The sequence below is a fragment of the Vipera ursinii genome, assembly GCF_947247035.1.
Source record: "Vipera ursinii genome assembly, chromosome: 13".
Classification (NCBI taxonomy): Eukaryota; Metazoa; Chordata; class Lepidosauria; order Squamata; family Viperidae; genus Vipera; species Vipera ursinii.
The window spans coordinates 1,079,016-1,101,669 of record NC_139526.1 but is presented as its reverse complement, the minus strand read 5'-3'; the positions used below and the strand labels follow the sequence as shown (position 1 = coordinate 1,101,669).

The 22,654-nt window shown below is 50.6% G+C and overlaps 2 protein-coding genes across 2 annotated transcripts in view; one reads left to right on the top strand and one right to left on the bottom strand.

The window, feature by feature from the left end:
• Positions 1-2,155: 2,155 nt before the first annotated feature.
• LOC310646234 (interleukin-9 receptor-like) lies at positions 2,156-9,365 on the bottom strand. Its single transcript, XM_083372502.1, has 7 exons — positions 9,107-9,365; positions 8,289-8,406; positions 6,671-6,867; positions 6,345-6,490; positions 5,190-5,367; positions 3,131-3,224; positions 2,156-2,818 (listed from the first exon to the last, which is right to left on the bottom strand). The coding sequence occupies exons 1-7, from the start codon at positions 9,186-9,188 to the stop codon at positions 2,671-2,673; spliced, it is 963 nt and encodes a 320-aa protein (XP_083228628.1). The 5' UTR covers positions 9,189-9,365; the 3' UTR covers positions 2,156-2,670.
• A 2,281-nt stretch (positions 9,366-11,646) lies between these two features.
• The window catches only part of PDPK1 (3-phosphoinositide dependent protein kinase 1), a 94,365-nt gene continuing 83,357 nt past the window's right edge, over positions 11,647-22,654 (top strand). Inside the window, 1 exon segment of the mRNA XM_083372404.1 lies at positions 11,647-11,836. Coding sequence (XP_083228530.1) covers positions 11,813-11,836 — 24 coding nt within the window. The 5' untranslated portion in view covers positions 11,647-11,812.

Sequence of the window (22,654 nt, the reverse complement as noted above, 5' to 3'; positions counted from 1 at the left end):
TCCCCTGATCCTCTTGGTTGCTCTTCTCGGCACTCTTTCCAGAGTCTCGGCATCTTTTTTGTATTGTGACCAAAAATGGATGCAATATTCCAAGTGTGTTTTGTATTGTCTGTTGCACAGGTAGCCCTGGGCTTATAACCACAACTGAGCCCAAAATTTCTGTTGCTAAGGGAGACAAGCGAATTTTGCCACAAAATTTTACAGCCTTTCTTGCCACGGTTGTTAAGTGAATCAACACAGTTTTTAAGTTAGCAACCTGCTTGTTTAGTGAGCCTGGCTTTCCCCTGGGCTGCTTTTTAGGTCACAAAAGGTGGTCAGGTGTCCCTGGGACAACCGACATGAATACGTGCCAGTTGCCAAGTGTCAGGATTTTGATTATGTGACCGTGAAGATGCTGCAATGGTTGTAAGTGTGAAAAATGGTGATAATTCACTTTTTTCAGTACCGTTGCAACTTTGAGCGAACAAACTGTTGTAAGTCGAGGACTATCTGTATCCGTTGTTTGCCTACTTTCTCCTTTGTAATCTCTTCCTCTCCAATGAGTGTAAATACAAACATTAACTTCCTTTGCTGATTAGTCCCGAATCGAGGCAAGCCTCCCAAAGAGTGGGGGGGGAGGGGAGGGGGAAAGGGGCTGGAAGGTTTCCCCGTCCCAGAATTGTGCTCCTAAACCCTTCCCTGCCATTTGGGCTCACGTCCTTCTGAGGCTGAGAGAGAAGGAAAGCTGAAGCAAAATAAAGAGCACAGCCACAGTCACACGATTTTTCACTTAGCAACCACTTTGCTTAACAATTGAGTTGTCAGCCTCAGTTGTGATGCTAAATGAGGACCGCTTGTACTGTGGATATTATCCATCTCCATTCTTCTTTTCTATGCTGGCATGCCAAAAACCTCCTTGGTTTGCTCCGTAGTCTCAAAATGTTTTCCGTTAGCAGAGTATACCTTCCATTACAGTTGTCCTTTAGGTTTTTGCAATTTGTTCATTCTTTTTAATTGATTGTATTGCACAATTTTGGTTTGGTTTTCAACAATTTCTTTTTTAGGAAAGGATGGTGAAAGAAAGTGATTATTAGGATAGGATAGGGTAGGACAGGACAGGACAGGACAGGGAATAAAATATGGGAGTAGAGTAGAGTAGTACAGAGCAGTACTATCCTGTGATCTTGCTACTATCTCTTTGTTGATGCAGCTTAGAATTTCACTGGTTTTTTGGGGAGCTGCTGCAGCAGTCTGCTGGCTCATACTTAAGAGGTAGTCCAATAGGATACTTAGAACCCTTTCAGTTACTACTGTTGAGCCAGGTACCTCCTATTCTGTATTTATGCATTTGGGGTTTCCTTATTTTTCTCACCGCTGGATTGCATCTTGTTGGATAGGGCCCAATGCTCATGCCTGTCAAGATCCTTCTGAATCTTAGCTTATCTTACAAAGTATTGTTAATTCCCTCAGCTTGGTGTCATTTGCAAATTTGATGCAAATTTGGAGACCCCTGGTCTTGGTGGGAACCTAGAACAGGGGTCTCCAACCCACGGGCCGTGGACTGGTACCAGTCTGTGGCTCGTTGGGAACCAGGCCACGCAAGTAGCAAGTAAGTGCAGGAAGCTTTATTGGTGCATGTGGAGAATTAGGTTGTGTGTGCAAAACCATCCCCCCACTCCGCCGGCTCTGGTCCATGGACCCAAAAAGGTCGGGGACAGCTGATCTAGACCATTTATGAAGATGTGAAGAATACAGATTTCAGACCTACCTAAGCACAGCTTTGAGACTTCATGTTGGTTGGTGACCTTTGACAAAATCCCTCACCTCCAACTCCCACCTTATCCCAGTTTTAGCCACTTGGTGGGCTGGCTGACAAAAGGCTCTGCCTTTAAATGGAAGCTGTTAGTTGCAAAGATGCTAGGACTCTCTTGATTTCTGGCAGCTTCTTCCTGCAGCATCTGATTCTCGGTGACTCCCCTTTCCTTCAGCTGGCAAAGGCAGCAGGCGGGCCAGCTCCCCGCTGCTGCACGGCCGGTTACTCGGGAAATTTCTCTCAATCATCGCCCCCCCCCCGTTTTTATTTTATTACATGCAAAAAGAGAGCAAAGGAGAGAAAGCAAACGCACCGAACAAAACTATTCTTACAATATACACGCAGGTCAATTGTACGATTAGATCACTGAGATGTACGTTTATTGAGCAATCATTCTACTTTTCCGTTAGCCAAGGCACGTGATGCACCGATGCCAGAATCGTCTCCCACGGGCGTTCGCGGGCCAGATTTTCCAGTTCCGCGCTTCCCGTTGCTCCGGAGCCTCACGCGAAGAGGGGCCTCGCCTCGTCGCCCTCCCCGCTCGGCCCGTCCAGAGCGGCAGGGCCGCCGAGCCGGCTCCCGGGCGCGTCCTCGGCTCGGCCTTGGCCGCGGAGGGGAAGCGAGCCGGGCGGGGCTGCCGAGGGGGCGCCGGCGGCGGGCACCGGAGCCGCCCCTCCCCGCGCCCCGCCGAGGATGCAGTACTGGTCGGGCGGGCGCTCGGGCTCCCGCAGGACCCCCCGGAGCTCTTCGCCCCGCGCCCGCTTGGCTGGCCCCGACCCGGCGCCGGGGGGCGGCTGCAGGAAGGAGAGCGGAGAAAGCGCCGCCGCCGCCTCCGCCGGGGCCGGCCCGGCCCAGCCCTGCGGGAGAGGCCGACGGCGTCAGCCGGGCGGGGGCCGCGCGCTCCCGTGCCCGGCCCTGGGGAGCGGGAAGGGCGCCCTTACCTTGAGGTCCCCGCGGCCAGCCAGGTGCGGAGGCTGGAAGAAGGCGGCCGGCGTGGGGATGCTGCCCGCCCAGCTGCTCGGCGCCCTGTGGCGAGAGAAGCCCCGTCCGTCCTGCCGCCGCTCGCTTCCCACGCTCCCCCCGCTCCCGCTGCTTCTGGCCGCCCAGCAAAGGGGGAAGTCCAGACCCCCCCCCAAAGTGGCCCTGGGGGTTAGGCCTGGCCGGGCCCTCGCCTGCCGGAAAGAATCCTCCCCCAGGAAAGCCTCCCGCTTGACCCAGCCGAAGGGGCGAGAGCAAAATGGGCAGCGCCACTTGTGCCCCCCTACCCCCCCCCCCGAGGTGCCGGGCACAACTCCCAGGTGTAAAAACGCTTTGCGGAGCTGCTGTGAGAAGAGGTACCTCTTAAAGAGGGCGAAGGCCAGCGCCAGCAGGAGCAGGAGCGTGCCAAGGCAGAGCAGGCAGTAGACGGGAGCATCAAGCTGCTGCCAGCCACCTGTGGAGGCAAAGAGGAGCCCTGGGCACAAGGAGGAGCACCCTGGGCGTGCAGGAGGCATTGCAAAGATGCTTCTGAAGGCCCCGACCCGGCCTCGCCGTTTCCTCTGGACGCGTCTGGGCACCACAGAGGCTGGCTCGGGTAGCGTGAGGGGCGAACTGCCAGTCTGTCGGGCCGAGGACACCGCTGGCGGTGACAGCCAACCGCTGCTGCTCGGCTTCAAGTCCATTAACTGCTGCCAAAGGCAAGAGAAAGCTTCGGCACCTAGCCAGACTGAGTTCACAAGGCTTGGGTTTGAGTCCTGCTCGGCTAGGTAGGCCCGGCCAAGAAATCAGCTCCACAGGAAGATTAGAACTGCCTGCCTCGAGAATGGCTGGAAATCTGCCTGTGCTGGAGACACACATACGTAGCTCGCCAGCAAATCTGCCTGAGCTGTTTCTGAATATTGTATCTTGGCCACCCAGAGCCGCTTATCACACTGAGATTAGAGTATCAAGAGCCAGTCTGGTCCGGTGTTCAAGTCCCACCTTAACCACAAAAGCCAGCTAGGTGGGCCGGTCACTCTCTCAGCCAAACCCACCTCACTGGGCTGTTGTGGGGAAAATTGAAGGAGGAAAGCGAGTTGGATATGTTTGCCGCCTTAATTGTAAAAGCCAGGAAATTAAATATTAATTTAATAAATAAATGAAAAAGATTGTGCGTTTAAGACTTGGACATCTTAAATGCGTCTTTAGGAAAGGAGGCTATTCTGAAGAACAGCAAGATGCATTTTCTTCCTCTTGGCAAAAATTTTAATGTTCAATTTTACTACTGGGATATTATGGAAGGGTTAATTTGATTCGTTTTCTACCTCTTGTTTGAAAAGTAAGAGAGAGGAAGAAATGTGCTGAAACCATGCAAGAGAGAAAGGCAGAAAGGAAAGGCAGGGATGGGACGCGAAGGGGCCGTTGCCATTCTCCTTCTCACAGCACTGCAGCAGCTGCTAATCGTTCTAGAGACTGGGATGGTGTGAGCAGCCAGTTCACAAAAGGCCCCAAAACACTCCTTTTCCACCTGGCTGACCTGGACTGACAAGGATTTTAATTATGTTTTTAATTTTTAACTCTAATTTTTAATTTATTTTAATTTTAATTTATTGTACAGGGGCCTTTAATTTTAATTTTAATTTTAACTTCTGTATTTATTGTATGTTATTGTTGTTAGCCGCCCTGAGTCCTTTGGGAGATAGGGCGGCATATAAGTCCCAATAATAAATAAATAAATAAATAAATAATAACCAGAAGCTCAGCCAGGCACTGGACGTGGGGTGTGTCCTTCCTGCAGAGGAGAAGACTGAGGGGAGATAAAAGAGCCCCCTCAAGATGTGCCCGTATAGAGGAGGGAGGGGGCTTGTTCTGTGTCCTCCTGGATCTAAAATGCCGGGAAGTAGATGCAGATTAACTATCACGAGGAATTTCCTGACGGTCCAAACTGTTGACCAGGGGACCAGGAGGCTTCTCCTTGGAAGTCTTCAGACAAAGGCTGTCAGAGATATTGCAGAAGATCCTACAACCATCAGTTTAGACAAGATGCTCGCTCAGGTGCCTTTCAACTCCACCATAACTTAAACTGGGACAGGTAGATCTCATTTAGCGACTGCCTTGTTTGGTGACTTCACAGTTACAATGGTGATGAAAATGTAACATTATGACCAAACTTCACTTTTACAACCTTCAAAGGTCTGAAGTAAAGTCATAAGCAAACTTGCAGTTTTGCATAGTGACCACTTTGCTTAACAACCAAGTTGCTGGTCTCAATTGTGGTTGCTAAATGAGAATTACCTGTTTAAACAGTTCTAACAAATTCTGCAAAACGGCTTTTTAATGCTAAGGTGTAAGAAAAATCAAAATATCACCCCCCAAAATAGGTACCAGGGAAATTTGCCTCAATTCAACCTCAGGACAATCTTGCATCCTGAAGGCCAACCTGTCTGAGCTGTCCAGGTGACACAGGAACTCCATGGGCTCCACTGGCTTCCATAGTGATGGTTCTCATCTGGTGTTTTGCAGCGCATTCTTGCAACGTAATCTCTGCCACTCTTGAACTCAAAGCCTTCTATGTGCATCATGGTTTCCGAGCTGATGAAGACCCTTCTCCGCGCTTGCTAGGATGAGGGAGGTGGGGAAGGAAACTATCAAGTATCTGAATGAATGAAATCCCCCCCCAAGGTTGGAGAAAATGGTCTAACTGCAGAGGCACCTGACTTATTGAGAAACCATCTCTCTCTTTTCAGTTCTCAGTTGGGAAAGCTTGCATTGTAAGACAGCGATTTTGCACCTATCAACAACTTGGTTTGGGGATCCTGGAGGGCTGGGGGGAGGGAGACAGGCCAAACAAGCCATGAGCCCCGCCACCACGGGAACCGGCCATTTGGCAGGATGCAAATTTGCCTCTGCTGAGTCAGTGGCGTAGCGTGGGGGGTGCAGGGGGGGCCGGCCGCACCGGGCGCAACATTTGGGGGGGGGCGCTCGCACTGAGCTGCTCAGGGAGCCCCAAGGGCTGCACAGAGTTGGCTTGGCTCCGCTCTCGAGCTGCTCTTTCTTGCAAAGCGAAATGAGTCTGGCAGGTGAGATGGGCGGCCACATAAACTGAATAAAATAAATAGAAGCGGCCAACTCTCCGCCCAGGCTCAGGCCAACCGCAAGCGCCCCGCAGGCACCCTGGCAGGTTTGGCCGAGCGAACACGGACCCGCTGGCCGGCCGGCCTAGCTTCGTGCGCATGTGTGGCTTTATTTAGCGGGGCTCACGTGCGAGCTTGAATGCAGCGGCTCTTGCAGGTCGGAGCCCCGCCCAGCCGCCCTTGAGAGGGACCCGGAAGCATCCCGCATGCGCGCAACTCTTCTTGGAAAGTCTACGCCGCTGCGGGGCGCGTCTTTTCGGCGGTGCCGTGACGTCACTTGCCTTGCCCCGGGTGCTGACAACCCACGCTACGCCACTGTGCTGAGTTGGCCCAGTCCCGATCAAAGCGGAGCCCTGGCAGTCCCTGAAAACATCTTTTCTGGTCCTTGTCGCCTGAGGTAACGCCTGGTGATTTGGGGAGGGTGGCCTGGCCCCTGGCCTCCTTCCCTTGGCTTCTCCTACCTCCCAGGGCTCTTGAACCGCCTTGAATGCCAGTTCCCACTGCCAGTCCTCCAAAATCCCCTCGTAGGCCTCTGGCCTCTTCCAGTGGACCCGGCATTTGTTGTCGCTGCACTTGCTCTGGAGATCCAAGGGTGGGTCGCAGGCAACTGGAAAGAGAAGACGGGCAGGGAGAAATGATTCAGGAATGCAAAGGTTCACGTTCCGAGCTCCACCTGAGACCCCCTTCCTGAGGATCCCAGGATATGCGGAGGTAGGGAAGGACAGCGGGGCAGGGGCAGGCCAAGGGAACCCAGGCCATCCTCCCTCTCCAGCTCACGTTCACTCACTGTGTAGTCTGGGCTTATACTTCACGAAGATCAGGTCGGTGTAGCTTTCTCCCACGGAGCTGGCGTGGAGGACCACTTGGTACTCATCGTTTTCTGTGAACTCGCCTTCCTCGCTGTATGCTGAACAGTTGAGGTGACCTGGGGTGCCGGGGGAGGCAGACAGCGGGCAGAGGAGGTCACTGGACAGGCCGAGGGCACTGAGAGAAGAAGGAAGACCACCAGCGTCACTCGCGGAATGGCACAAAGCAGGGGGCAGCCAACTGAAGGGCGGGGAGGGGGGCTTTCAAGGCTCCGTTTCACGAGAAGAGCCCCCTCTGAACAAGAACATGATGATCTCTAGACACTCTGCTTGGGGAAGACAACCGCTGCCAGGTTCGTTAGTTACAAGGGTTTTTACGAGCTGCTCATCGGTGAAGGTAAAGATCCCCCCGGCCAGCCTTGCCTGCGCTCCCTGGCAGCCTCTCCCAGACCGGCGGAGCCAGGCCTTGCTGCCCTTCGGCTGGGCACACCACCTGCTTTCAGGCTTTCCAGAACAGCGGGCCACACGGCACATCCCCCTCCTGCTTTCCCCTGCAATGGAACACCGTCCAGGGTTTGGCCAGGAAAGCGATCAAAAGAGAATTTGGGGCTGTATCTAGAGAAAGCTAATTGTCCCATTTATTTTACAGTGGCCAGATCCCACCTTCAGTCTTACTTTGGCCACGTTTGACAAGTCACTGAAAGGGCAAGGCATCGCCCAGGCCGTGCCTGTCTCCTGACTCAGCCAGCCTGACAATGTGGCTGGGGGCGTGCATGAAACCGATGATAAAGGGGCCCCTCCTCCCTATTTCCTCCCTCTGGATAGCCTGGTGTGTGTGTGTGTGTGTGTGTGTGTGTGTGTGTGTGTGTGTGTGTGTGTGATGCAGACGCTCACATGCTCTCTAAGGAAGATTTTCTTCAGAAAGGACAATATTTGTAGATGTCACTTCTCACTTTACTCTGAGGAGGAGGGGAAAGAGTTCTCTGGATGAAACAAGTAGATAATTCCCAAAATGTTTTCAGAGATTTATAGAACTGAACATGGCCAAAGAGGTAAGGATGGGCCTTGTAGTCTGTACTGCTTGGAGGCTTCCCTATTGACCCCCCCAGAAAGCGCACCTGCTTCCTCACTCTGCTCACAAGCCTCAGAAGCTCCAAGTCGGGGTGTGCTGGAATGGAAGTTGGAAAGGAAAAAGGGAGGGGGGAAATAATGGGGGGGGTGGGGCTCCCCTGACTGGCCATACTTCTTGGGAAGGAAATGGGAGTGGGCAGGCAGGAGGACCCTTCCCCACGATAGGTGCTCGTCCAATTAAAGGGGGAGTGCCTGCAACTTGGAGTGGAGGGACGGAGCCAGGCCCTGGGTGGAATGGGTTTTTTGAGGAGGGGGGGTGTCTGTGCTTCTGCCGGGACAGTAATGCACCAGGCAGGTAGTCTGGGGTGGGGTGGGAGGAGGACCACTTGCCAGAGGCAGCTGCCATTTTCTCCAGGGCCCTGAGAAGGCCGAGGAGATGGGCAGGCAAGTCCCCATTGGACAAATGCAGTGAAATGGCCTCCCTGCTGTCCAAGTGGCCATCTCTCTCCATTAAACCCTGGATCTTACTCAGAGAAATTGAGGTAGAATAGAGTTCCTTCCAAGGCCTGCTGACGGTGCCATTGGCAATCCACTCTGCGTCCCTGAAAACCGTAATTGTTGAGACACTGTACCTGGCTGGCAGCATCTGCTAAAGGACAGAGAGGAAATCAACTGTGGATTACAATTCTCCAGACTTCCCCACCTCCCCCTGCCCGGTCTTGTCCCCCACACACGTCCCTTCACGGCAGAGGCTTCTTGCTTAGGGATACCATCTCTGGGCTACCAAAATCCAGAGAACCATTAGAGGGCAGCAAAGAGGAAGACTGCTCTGTATCCCTTAGCTGCCCTCTAGTGGCCACCTGATGTATGCAAAAAAGGCAAGGTATTTCCCTTCCTTCCACCCTGGACCAGCGATGGGTTCCTCGTTTAGCGTCCCATCTAAAGTCAGTAGCCACCCCAGAGAAGACTGTAACAGCACATCATGACCCGGAAAATGAGACGGCTAAGGGCTTCTGAGTGGAGTGGATTCTGGAACTGGGTGGTGGCCATGGGCCTTTCCAGCCCCGCAGGGTTCATACGGCTGTTTTATTCCAGCACTGCTGCTCTGGTCAAAAGATGAGCCCACCCTCCGCAATGCAGATACCTCTACACTCATCCGGAGCTACAGAGGTGGGCTGCCCACTTTTATGCCCAACTTTTCTCCAAATTGGTGGGGTAGGATGGGGTAGAAGTATTTTCCCACTTAGACCTTGAGCCTATTCAGGCTTTGAAGATTTGGATACCTATCTCCACTGCCTTGTCATCAGTTTGGGGTCACAGATTCCATTATAAGCAGGTGCTCATACCTGTTTGCTCCGTTGCCAAGAGAAGGAAGAATCGAGCCCAGAGCATCAAGCAGGCAGCTGTCCCACAGGAGGCCTTTCCCATGGCCTGTGGATGCCTGGAACGGAAACGTGGCTGCAACACAGATGTGGCACTGACTTAGCTGGGGAGGGATTTTCAGTGGGGAAACTCACTCAGCCCCAAACCAAGTCTTGAATCCCCCGCAGGGGGATTCTGGGCACAGATGCCTATGGTGCATGGAGCCAACCAGGAACAGAGAAGGAAGGAAGGAAGGAAGGAAGGAAGGAAGGAAGGAAGGAAGGAAGGAAGGAAGGAAGGAAGGAAAAGGGAAGCAGGGCCACCACTTCTGGGACTTAGGAAACAAGCCTCTAGTTACCCGTGAAGACCAGCTGGAGGCAGAGGTGTGCCTTATAACCAAGTCCGAGGGAGGCGGTGGGAGCCAAGTAGCAGCGTTTCTTTCGGATGCCTGCACAAAGCAACCCCTGGGAGAAATAAGGGCGCTTCCTTACCCTCAGCTCTTCTGACACTGCTCAGGAAGGTGCAGATATTTTTCTGAAGCTTTTTCGCCAAAAGGAAGATGCCCTTTGCCCAGCAGACTGAAGGCGATCTCCAGAGACACCGAGCTCTTGCACTACATTAATATCCTTCCGGATTTCAGCTTTGGTAAGCGACAGAAACCGTCTCTCAGATTGGGGAACTGATCTGGAGGCCCAGCAGATAAGTGTGGACACGTGAACAAGCCCCAACAAGATTGAGTGTGGATGATCAACGATGTACAGCTTATTCTGACCATGAGCTTAAAACAGGGTTCCTCCATGCATGAGGGGGCAATTTGTAGCCCTTCAGGCCCTTTTTCAGGACTGGAGACTCCCAGGCTCAGTTTACACAATATTGGATTAGAAAAGCACAATTAATGCATGCACAGAACCCATTACGTTCACTACGCAGACTATATTACACCTTAGGGCAATGGCCTGGTTCAGACATCTTGTCTGCTTTCCCAATGAAAACTGCCTTGTCCAATTTTCCTCTAATCTAGAGTGTGAATCTATCCTCAGAGTGCTGATAGGTTCACTGAACCTTTAAATTATTATGGTGCAATAAGCTATTAGTTATGCTTTAATCATCTCTTATATGGATTACTGCAATGTGTTCTACACAGGGCTGCCCTTGAAGAATATTCAGAAGCTTCAGCTAGTTCAAAATGCAGCTGTGTGTGCAGTTATGTGTGTCCACAATTTTGTGCACGTTACACCTCTGTTCCAGGAGCTGTATCAGCAGCCAGGCTGCTTCCAGGTTCAAGATTCTGGCAATGACCTACAAAGCCCCCCACGGCCCACGGCTGGGTGATTTGAGGCTTCTCCCCTTTTCACTGCATCTCCCCTTTTCATCAGGGCAGTCAGGAGGGGCCCATCGGCCAAGGAGACATCTCCGGCAGGCTAGGAAGCGTCCTTGGTGCTCTCTGAGCTTGGTTTTCTTGCAGATAGGCAACAATATCAGTGATAGTAAGAAGCGGGGCTTATTCTCAGTTTATGCCCTGCCATTCCGTACTAGCACTGATGATGTTACCTAGTTTGGCAGTGAAATGTCTGCAAGAAAACAACCCAGCTCAGAGAGCACCCAGGACCCCTCATTTCAACCCTGAGCTACAAACGTTCTCCTTTATTAGGACTAGGAAGAGAACCTTCTCTGTCTTGTGGAATATCATCTTGCCGGAGATCAGATTCTCTGGCCTTTCGAAAGATCCGGAAAACAGCTTTTTGCCAGTCGGCACGGAGACCTAGGAAGGTGGTAGATATCCGCCACATCCGTTTGGCAGGATCAGTGATTGTAGAATGACACCCTATATACTTCCTTTTAAGAAGTCACCAGAACATCCGCTTTGCTACAGTTTTCCTGTTAACTCAGGCATGATTTTGGATGGCATTTTGAGGTGGAACCTGAAAAGCGCGACAGAGTTCCCAGCCTAAAGTCTTCCTACTGTGCCGGTTTGATGCTTCAACTGTAGCTTCCCGGAAAATGTGGCACATTTACTCTTCAGTAGCTGAGCTACTTTGACCGCTGACACAGTGACTGACTGAGCTGACTTTCCGGGCTGACGCACTTCGATAAATTATAAGCCGACTAGGTAAAACAGGGTTTGCAAAGCGGATCAAGCTACGAGAGGAGAGCTAAGCCTAACACCGACTAGTCCTCCGTGACTCGGTGCAGAAGCGCGGAAGAGCAGCTCGGCTTCGGTCCTCGGAGCGGCTTCCCACGCTCCGTCCTTTCGCTGCAGGACTCGCAGCTGGCCACCAGGGGGCGGCACAACGGGGTGGAAACCGTGGGCAGCGGGAGGAGTCGCCGCGGAATGAATGGGCTCGTCCGCTCCGGCCCTCCTCCGCGCGGGGGCGCTGTCCGCTCGGCCCGGGCTCCCTCGAAAAGCCCCTCGCCCCGCCCCCTGCCTCCGGGCCTCCTACCCAGCGGGCCTCGCGAAGGGCGGCTGCGTCAATCCGCGGGAGGCGTGGCGCGCGGAGAGTCTCGCGAGAGCGGCGGACGGGGCTCCCGCGCCTCGGGACAGCCAGTCTGGAGGCGCGCGGGGGGAAATCCCGCCTCCCCGAGCGGAAGCGGGCATTGTTGTGGTGACGTCACTGGCGGAGGACGCGGGCGTCCCGTCGGGTCGCGCTCCTGTGGCGGCGCGGCGGAGGCGGCGGAGGGCCGGCGGGCCCATGGCCAGCGCTGGCAGCCCCCTGGTAGGCCTCGCGGCGGCGCTGCCGGGTTGCTGTGGCGGCGGCTCTTGCGCCGGCCCCGCCCGGGGTGCGCAGGGCGGAGCGAAGGCCCGGCCGGCCGGCTGGCCGGCGGAACCGCCGCTGGAGCGGGAGCCGCTTCCGCGAGGGAGGGAGGGAGGGCGGGCGGGCGGGGGGGGCGCGTCCCGCCCGCGTCCCGAGTGGCTCTGCTCGCCTGGCCCGGCCCCGCCTCTGGCGCCCGGCCGCCCTTGCTCGGCCCCTGGCGGGGCGGCGGAGGGGACGGGGCCTCCGCAGCAAGGCGGGAGTCGGGTCGTCTTCCGGGTCTCCCGCTCGGAACTTTTTCGGTCCAGCCAGCCGGTCGTAAGAGGGAGGAGCGGCTGCCCGGCCTGCCCTCCCCGGAGTCTCGGTGCCGCGTTTTGGGTTTGATGTTAGGCCAGTCTCGGATCTGTAGCCTCTCCTCTGTCAAAAGCCAAGATAAACAACCCTCGAAGTCTGAGGACCGGAACCACGTGTCGGGCGCAAGACGGCGCTCCGGAGGACGGCCGTCTGCAGAGGAGTTCAGAGAGAGACGTTTCGAGCTCACGTTTAGTCCCGGAGTCAGAACTCAACTCACAGCCTCAGGTAGACTTGCGGCTCCTCTGGCGCTGACATTTGGCCGAGCTGTGGCCTCTTGGGTGCTGCTGCCGCTGCGCCGCCGAGGTCACGGGATGGTCGTTTCCAACGCTCCTTGCCAGGAATGGCATTGGGGAAGCCGGTCAGAAATCATCGTGCTCCCCCCACTCTTTTGCCCCCCCCCCCGATCGTTCTGTTCTCTGTTTCGGTAAGGAAATGATCACACAACAAGGGTGGACGACAACCCAGTTTTGTGGTGCAAGAGGATGCTCTGGAGTGTGGTGGGGGAATGAGGGCTGGGCAAAATGTCTCTGAAATGAGCGGTCCTCTGTTTGATACAAATACGATCACTCCTGATTTTTCATGATCATTACTTTTAAGCAACCTCATTTGGGACCAAAAGCTTTTAAAATGCAGTACTGTGATTCTTAGGAAGCCAAAAATCATCGTTTCTGTACTGGCTTTCACTTAGACCAGGGGTAGGCAACCTCGGCTCTTTTATGACTCAGGGACTTCAACTCCCAGAATTCCTGAGGAATTCTGGGAGTTGAAGTCCATGAGTCATAAAAGAGCCGAGGTTGCCTACCCCTGACTTAGACATATCATCAGATGACTGTAGTGGGGGGGGGGCAACAAGGAAGGGCTCTTTCCTCTGGCTAGAAAGCAGGGCTTAAACTTTTTGTCATTTGGTGAGGACTAGCTCCTTAGTTGCATGTATTATCTTTAGCTGAAAAATAATTGAATCTAGTTATTCATACAATTGAGAGTGCTGTAGTAGGTAATAGCTTAGCATTAATTACAAAACAACTTTCCATGGTTAGACTATTTTGAAAGTCAACCTGTCATTTTAAGTTCAAGCTTCATTCTTGGTTACCTGAAAGGTTCTGGCCAAAAAGGAATGTGTTAGGGTTACAGCATGCTGTCAGCATAGACAGAGCACTGAAGGCCATCTTTGCAGATGCAAACGTGTTTTTCCAATCATGTTTAATGGAAGTAAATAATTCTGACCACTTTGCCCCTGTACAAATCAGGTAATCCCAGATGACAGGCCTTCTCTGATGGAATAGACAGTAATTCTCCCAAATAATTGGTTAGTTATAGCCACTGTAATGCATTCCCTGACCCATCTACTAATAGAGGAAGACATTACATATCTCCCTAGATCATCTATAGGTAACATGCAAACTTTCCATGTTCCTGTCCCAATGATACACTTGGTTCTTAAGCTCCTGGATATATCTAGCTTATATCAGTTATGCTGTCTTGGATGGTAAAGGATGAAACAGAAATTTAAAAGTACTATCTCCTGTGCCTTATGAAATGTGGGGTTCAATTTAAGAATGAAATAAAGGTCTGGCATTAACATCAATGTATCATAGTAAAAGGCCAGACCATCTCTTTATCAATAGGAACACTAATTTGACAACTCATGGCTGAGGTTAGCATCACTAGGAAAGCTGTTTACAAGAGAGAGTATTGGTTGGAATCTGTTTAATTCCAAAGGAACTATTGTCAGCGCATGCAAATCTGTATTAAATCTCATGAAAGCAAATAGAGAATGCCAGAGGGGAAATAAGAGCCATACTCCTGAATGGCACACATAAGGATGCCTGAAAGAGAGTGACACCATTTGTACAGGCGGGCTTTCACTATCAGGCCCTCATCCTCACCTATTGGAATCCAATAAGTTCTTGTACTCTTGTGCTGCCATAAGATTCCTTCTCCTCCATGTTCAAACTTTCATCATGTCAAATGCTCTGTCTTGTGCCTAAGATGTCAAGATGATCTCTATCATTGACTCTGGTAGTCTGCCTCAGCAAACTGGTTTGTGTTGGCAGGTATTATGGAAGTCTTTGCTCACTTTGATTAATACTGCAAACCAGAAACTTCTGGAACAGAATGGGGTGATTGCACCTGAGAAAGTTATATTGCATACCACTCTGGAACCAGGTCGGTTGTCATTTGCTATTACAAACAGCCTAATGAGACGTCTCATCTTTCTTTTTTATACAAGTTGTATTGATTTTTTAATATTTACATATACATGTATTTGTGAAACAATATGGTGGTTGGGTAGTTAAAATAAGAAATGACCAGTTGTAAATAGTTCAGGTTACATCAACAGAGATGCCCTCTCTAATTCCCTTAGTTGTTACATAGTCAAAATAAGCAAGTTAGTACACTTCTAATCATAACCTAGTCAATTAATAAAATTCAGAATATATTTTCACCAATACATATCAATATCCTGTTTTTAAATTTTATCTAATTGCAATAGGATATTCTAGAATAGCCTATAGTATATAGGAAAAAGCTTAATTTTTGGGTAACCCACAGTTCCCTAAATCAATAAAGAATAATTCTTTTGTCTACAAAACTTACATTGTTCATTACAAAACATTCTTATGTTTTACCATTAAAGTCTAGTTTTCATCTTAACAAATCACCAGTTATTAGAAATATATCTTTTGTCTTAACCGTCCAACAATTATTAAAATACTATCTTTTATATATAAAATTCTAGATTCTATACTATAGTTCAAAAGTAAGCACTGAAAGACTTCTCATCTTTCTAGTCTTCCAGAAGATCTCTCGGCATAGAGTCTTTTAGCAAATCATGTTGGCAGCTGAACTAATCCGCTGTTTGTGTTCAGCAACTTTTATGTATATTGCTGCTATAGAGATTAGAAGCTTTTTTGCAAGCCATTAAGAGGTCAGTCTTTGATCTTCTGATCTCTTTCCTGAACCCCTCAACTATCCACACCAATGGGGTTGTGAAGGTTGTTGATGTAGGCCTTTGTTGTGATATTGTCCATTCTTACCAGAATATTTGTCCGTCTCCCATCAGAGGCTCCCTTTGTTATATAGTGCACAATATTAAATGTACTGTACTCTGTTAGAAGTCATGTTGTGGTAGTAATGATAGGGACTGTAGCCCTAAGGCTGAAATTGATGTTTGCACCTTATTAGGCTGGCTTCTGTGGTGGGGCTACTCCACATCAGTTCTCTGAACGATGTCCAGCAGTTCTAGCCACCACAGCAAAGGTCTATTGTGGGGCTATCGGGTATAGCTAAGGTCTGCATACTGTTCCTAGAATGAGTGGAAGAATCACTGAAGTTCACGGTAGCCATCGTCATCCTCTCCAGTCCTGCTGGTGCCAAGGAAGATTGTATCCTGAAAGCTGAAGTGTCTCTTGCTGTCATTGCTGGGATAGGAGGTTGCCCTGTTCAGTACGGGTCATCATTTCCAAGTGCAGATTTTTACGTAATTATGACATCAGTTGGAGTGCTAAGCTAACATTGCCTGTTGCCTTCTTCCTTGAGGGGATTTTGATAAGCAAATTACCCACACGAATCTAGACATGGGCCCTCTTAAGTCCTCATGTGCTCTGTCAGAACTGCCATCTGGCTGATAAAAACCATGGATCCTGAGGGGGTGAAATGTGTAGTTCCATATGGAAACCTGAAGAATCTCTGGTATTTTTGCTTGGTGGACTATTCCAAAATCTCCATCCTGACATCCAATGTCTGGTGAACGTGGTTGACAGTTTGAGGTTTTTAAACAGTTGATTCTGACTACTAATTGATTATTCAGGGGGAAAAATCAGACAATTTCAGGTCTCCCTTGGACAATTGTTGTTGGTCTTTGGTGTTGATAGTAGCATTCCAGGTATCCAGATGCAAGGCTTTTGCTAACTTCATAATTACCTTTCATTAAAACGCTGAGATAAAAAGTCTCTGGAACATCTGTGCCTCCATTTTCCCTACTGGAAAGCTGTCTCCTTCTTGACTTGTCTCTCCCAAGAAAAAGTTTCTTTCTCGAACTCCTGAACTGTCTGCTTGCCAACGGAGTTGTGAAGTTTTCCCTTTAACACTTTTGTTTTAAAGGATGCTGAATGGCAGCTTTAAGGCACCTCTTTCCACTGCATTTCTGCATGGCTTGAGAACCCATTCTTGGGGGAGGGGAGGGTAAGTCCTCTCCCCAGCAAGTGAGATCAAGCACTCGAGGAGGGAAATAGGATGGACAGGTGCATTCTCCAGGCCTAAGCATGCTCTGATTTGCCTTAGACCAGACAACCGTAGTCCCATCTGGGATGCTGCTTTGCCTGGTGGCTAAGAAGGGGTGAGGGATGGACCTGCTAGATTGGCTCTAGTGGAAAATCGCCTCTCTCCGCAACCGTAGTCTACGCTGGAGAACTAAGAACTTCTAAACATGCTCAGGCACCCCCTCTTTAGATGAAATGCCATTTCAGCGGAAGGGAAGATTGGAGGTCTACTTACATGCCTTGCTTCTGCGGAAAAGGAGGTGAGGAAGGCTGCTGGACTCTTGCAGATGCCTCTGCCACCCCCACCCCCGGTTGCTGTCAATGTGACCTGTGGTTGCAGATGGGAAGAGGACTTGCCAGAGAGTGCCACGGATAGAGCCAGACGGTTCCTCTCCCTGCTTTCTCTTCAGCTGGTCACCAGCTCCTCATTATGGGCCAACGCTGTGCAAAATGTTGCTCCGTCGCTTCCAAGGAGGGGTGGGCAGACACTTGGCGCCACCAATTCTCCCTCTTCCCCAGCCACTCAAAAGTGGGTGAGTCTGCAAGCCCAGCTCTGCTCAGATCAAGAGGAGAAGGAAGAGCATCTTCAGAAAGCCTCTGCCTGCCTTCCTGTGTTGCAGCATGCAGAGTGTGTGTGTGTGTGTGGGTACCTCTTTGCATTTCTCAGGTTGCTTTAGGCCAGTGCTTTTCAAGCCGTGGTGCACGTACCACCGGTGGTATTTCGGCACTTGGCAGGTGATATGCGTACCACAGGTTGGAAAGCAAAAAAAAGTGTAAAAGGGCGGCGGGGGGGGGGGGGAGAAGTGTGGCGGGGGAAGAGTTGAAGCAGCGGCAGCACTGCACAGGCCTGTGCGAGAGTCAGTTGGAGCTGTGGTGTGGCTGGGGTTCTGCTGAGTGCGCAGGATTGGTGCTTCCGGGAGCAGCGCACAGCCTGTGAGAGAGGAGTCAGCTGGAGCTGCACCGGAGAGAAGAGGAGGGGGAGAGGGGAGAGGATATAAAAGGAGGGGGGGGTTGGAGGGAAAGGGAGAGAAAAACAGGACAACGGGGAAAGAGAAGGGGATGGAGAAAGAGAGACGGAGAAGAGGAGAGGCTTCCTTGAGAGAAGCAGAGACAGATCAGTACAAAGGTTAATGTCAGAGAAACAGGCACAAGTTTCCCATTGAAAGTGTGATAAATGGGTGCACAGATAGTCGTCTACCTACAACCACAACTGAGCCCAAAATTTTTGTTGCCAAGTGGGAAATTTGTTAAATGAGTTTTGTCCCATTTTATGATTTTTCTTGCCACATTTGTTAAGTGAATCACTGCAGTTGTTAAATTAGTAACACAGTTGTGAATCTGGTTTCCCCGCTGACTTTGCTTGTCAGAAGGTTGCAAAAGGGGATCACAATGATACTGGGATACTGACCGTCATAAATATGAATTAGTTGCCAAGCATCCGGATGTAAATCACATGACCCTGGGGATGCTGCAATGGTCAAAAGTGTGAAAAATGATCATAAGTCACTTTTTTCAGTGCCGTTGTAACTTTGAACAATCACTAAGTGAAGTTTTGTAAGTCAAGGACTACCTGTACTTTATCACTTTTTTCCTATTTTTTTGGCCATCAGGCTTTAATACCTTGCTAGGCGACTGGCGGTACTTGGATATTGCCATATCCCCAAAGTGGTACAGTCGGTGAGAAGCCCCGCTTCGGGTAGGCTTGCTGCTCTAAAAGAGATTTCTTTCCATCACTGTTTAATAAGCGCCTGGGGCATCAACGTGGGAATGGTGGCCGTCAGATTCGGGGGCTAACTAGGCTTCAGCTTACTAGTTTGGCCCAGGATCTCAAAGGAGGAGAGGCTGTTGAGACAAAGCTGTCATATTTCAGCTCACCTCTGGCTAACGCACCCAGCTACTTTGATTTTTTTTTATTATTATTATTTTTGTAAAACTTCATTTCACTCCTTTGGTCATCCTGTTGTGTTACAGAACAGGATGGATTTCATTTTAATTCAGGGGGTTCTTGTGTTAACTAGCTCTTTGGATGTAGCCTAAGGGCTTATCTGCTTATCCCTTAGGAGCCTTTTCTCTAAGGACTGCGCTCGTGATGCAGCCTTTTTGTCATTCTTGGCCCACCACTGGACCACTTTGCCATTTATCTGATCCAAGTTAAAGTGGTGCTTCTCCTCTTCTCCCAGGCACAGAATGTGTGGTGCTTCGGTAGCAAATGGGAAGATAGATGCATTCAGGGGCTGCTACCTGCACAGCTCCTATTGGCTACACTTGCCTGTAGCATAAATGCAAAGTAACTTGGTAACTGCCTTTAAGAAAAAGGGGCCTCTCTGTACTAAGTTATACCTTTCCTTCCCCTGTTTTAAACTCATGAATTGGAATAATGAAGACTCTTCTGTGTTTCCTGAGCCAACCTGCAGCCCTTGGTTGCAATACTAATGGTGGAGGTGAGGAGTTAGACCAAGAGCAGGGGACACAAGAGCAGCGAGAAAGAAAAATAATTTGCACTTTATCCAGGGAGTGTGGTGGTTGTGTCAGCTTTGAGGGTGAGTGGAGAATTCCTCGGTAAAAGAGGAGAAACAGAGGCCCACTTTCACCCCGCAGTTCAGGTGCTGACAAGTCTGAGGATTTGTCAAAACCTGTTCCCAGGCCATCCCATATCGGGGAGAGCAACTGGTGTATTGTGGAGTCCTTTGTGCTCTCTGAGTAGGTAGTTTGCTAGCAGACATTTTATTACCCAACTAGGTAACACCATTCTTGCTAGTGAGTGTGGGGTTTGCTTCCTGTTCATATGTAGCCCCTTGTCCTGCCAGTGTGGGTGATGTGGTTTTTCTCCTTGGTAATTTCTTAATTAGGGTAGGTATTCTGCTTGATTGTTTGCCTGATGTCAGTCCCTACTTGTCTGGATGTAGACTGCTGGAGAGGATGTGTTCTGGCCTTTTTGTTTCCTTCTTAGCTTTTTTAATTGCCTCTTTTGAATGTTGTGTAAATATGATTTATCTCTATGTTAAGGGCTGATATGTTTCAGTGCTAAGCTTCCAGGAATTCCCTGGTGGTTTTGGATTTGGCTTGGTGTGGGATGCCCATAGTTTCCTGTTGGAAATATGGTTAAGTCTGCCCGTGTGTTGCGAGCTGTATTGTGAGGTCTGTAAGCACCTTAAGCACAGTGCAGTCGTTGCCAGAAGGTTAAGATATGGGCACTGCGTTTTAGGAAAGACCTTGCCAAACTGGAGTGGAAAGGTAGCAAGGTGATAAGAGCTTGAGGATAAAACTTCTGAGGAATGACTTAGGAGTCCTATAAGAGGCAATGGACTTTTGCAGCAGGTGTCGTAAGTAGAGGCTGGATGGCTGTCAAGGGGTTAGCAGTGGATTCGGAGACGGGGCCTAGAGAGCCGTTGGAGGTCCAGTCGATCCGAATCCGACCGATTGCGACTAAGAATCCTCACCAGGTCTTATCTCGCTGCGATAAGGGTGGCAAAATCCAACTACTTTTCCACCCTCATCGCGTCCGCAGATAATCGCCCGGCTGCCTTGTTCAGGGTGACTCGCTCCCTATTAAACCAAGAGGTGAGGGAGGAACCCTTGCAGGGTCGAGCCGAGGAATTTGGTCAATATCTGCTGGATAAAATCGCTCGGATTCGAACTGGTCTGGACTCCAACTGGGCTGAGATGGAAGAACAAGACATGGACAGTCTTGTCGACGTCATCTGGGAAGAATTTGATCCTGTAACTCCTAAGGAAGTGGACAGGATTATGAGAAGGTTGAGCTCCTCCACATGCTTACTGGACCCGTGCCCTTCCTGGCTGGCCTATACAGCTCGAGAGGCGACACGAGGCTGGTTCCTAGCGGTCATCTCTGCTTCTCTGAGTGAGGGTCACTTCCCCACCGCCTTGAAGGAGGCGGTGGTGAGACCTCTCCTCAAGAAGCCCACCTTGGACCCATCCTCTTTGAATAACTTTCGTCCAGTCTCCAATCTTCGCTTCCTTGCGAAGGTTGTTGAGAGCGTGGTGGCGCACCAACTTCCTCAGATCCTGGATGAAGCGGTTTATCTAGACCCGTACCAATCGGGTTTCAGGCCGGGCTACAGCACGGAGACGGCATTGGTCGCTCTGATGAATGATCTCTGGAGAGCCCGGGACAGGGGCCATTCCTCTGTCCTAGTCTTATTAGACCTCTCGGCGGCTTTCGATACCATCGACCATGGTATCTTGCTGCGACGCCTCAGGGGACTGGGAGTGGGAGGCACGGTTCTACGTTGGTTCTCCTCCTTTCTCCAGGGTCGCTCGCAGTCGGTGCTGACAGGGGGACAGAGGTCGACCCCGAGGCCTCTCGCTTGCGGAGTCCCTCAGGGGTCGGTCCTCTCGCCTCTCCTGTTCAACATCTACATGAAACCGCTGGGTGAGATCATTCGCAGTTTTGGAGTAGGGTACCATCAGTATGCTGATGACACCCAGCTTTTTATCTCAACTCCTAACAATATCAGTGATGCCCTAGACGTGATGTCCCGCTGCCTGAAAGCGGTCCGGGAATGGATGGGGAGAAACAGGCTTCAACTGAACCCGGACAAGACTGAATGGCTGTACGTACCGGCAAGCCAGGAGAGTCAGAACGTCCCACTGCTTAACATTGGGGACAAGTTACTTCCCCCGGCTGATAGGGCCCGCAACCTGGGTGTCCTCCTAGACTCGCAGCTCTCCCTGGAAGACCACATTGGAGCTGTGACCAAGGGGGCCTTCTCCCGGGTTCGACTAGTTCGCCAACTACGGCCTTATCTAGACCTGGATTCCTTACGTACAGTCACCCATGCCCTTGTGACATCTCGCCTAGACTATTGTAACGCTCTCTACATGGGGCTGCCCTTGAGATCCACTCGGAAGCTTCAACTGGTGCAAAGTGCGGCGGCACGGACACTCTTGGGAGCCTCCCGATACTCCCATATCACACCTCTCCTCCGTGCGCTGCACTGGCTTCCGGTTGCCTTCCGTGTGAAGTTCAAGGTGCTAACAATGACATTCAAAGCCCTACATGGCATGGGTCCGGACTACCTACGGGAGCACCTTCTGCCGATGTCAGCACCCCACCGTCCTGTGCGCTCCCACAGAGAGGGCCTCCTCAGGGTGCCACCGCTCAAGGAATGTCGGCTGGTGGCCCCCAGGGGGAGGGCATTCTCAGTGGGTGCGCCAGCCCTCTGGAACACCTTACCTACCGAAATCCGGATGGCCCCTGACCTCCGTACCTTCCGTCGCGACTTAAAAACTTTTTTGTTCCAGCAGGCTGGCCTGGCATGATAGCGTTAATTGGGGTCCCAGTTTGTGTTCATTAGTGTTTCTTATTATTTTATTGTTCGGTCTGTATACCTTCCCTTCCTCTGTACACCGCCCCGAGTCCCTCGGGAGAAGGGCGGTTTATAAAAACTAATAAATAAATAAATAAATAAATAAATTCCTATACTGGGCAGGGGTTAGACCACTGGAAGATCTCCAAGGTTGCATTTGACCCTTATCTTCTATGATTCTATGATAACAGTGAATACAGCCTTTGTGTCTTGTTAATCAAGGTTTATCATATTGTACAATATACCTGCGGTTTGACATTCTCAGCATTCAGAACTTTGACATTCTCAGCATTCGGAACACCATGCTTTGAGTCTAGAACAAAATGTTCTGTTCCATGAGCTTGAGCATTCTGAGCAAATGTTATGATTGTTCTTTTAGTGTGTGTGTGTGTAACAACCAATACAACAATAGAAGCTGATTGTGTCCCATCACACAGTTAAAAAGATGATGGAAAGGTGCATATGTTGGTACACTTGTTGTAGCATATGGCTTGAATCTGGAGGGTCATTCCAGAATGTTGTTGTTCTGCCGAATGGAACTTGAACTATTGAATTTGACCAATCTGTTAACTGTGACAAGAATATATTGCTATTACTGTTGTTGGTGGAGCTTTACTGGTGAATATACATCATCACTTCTAGGACTCGGAGGTCCGTCTGTTGATTTTCTGACAGATAAAGTCACTAAGTTTCATTCAGAGTTAGACATTGGCCTGGTTACTGGCCCAGTGGAGGTGCTCAGGGTAGGTCGTTGCTCAGTTATCTGGGAATGGCTTGACCCTGTAGATCCTAAAGAGGTGGACAAGATCCGGCTTCCGGTGGCTCCGTGGCGCCGG

Coding starts and splice junctions, on each gene's coding strand:
- LOC310646234 (XM_083372502.1), bottom strand. CDS start 9,188: ATGGGAAAGGCCTCCTGTGGGACAGCTGCCTGCTTGATGCTCTGGGCT. Junction 8,407..9,106: donor CTTGGCAACGGAGCAAACAG/GTATGAGCACCT, acceptor GTCCTTTAGCAG/ATGCTGCCAGCCAGGTACAG. Junction 3,225..5,189: donor CACCTGGACAGCTCAGACAG/GTTGGCCTTCAG, acceptor TTGCCTCCACAG/GTGGCTGGCAGCAGCTTGAT.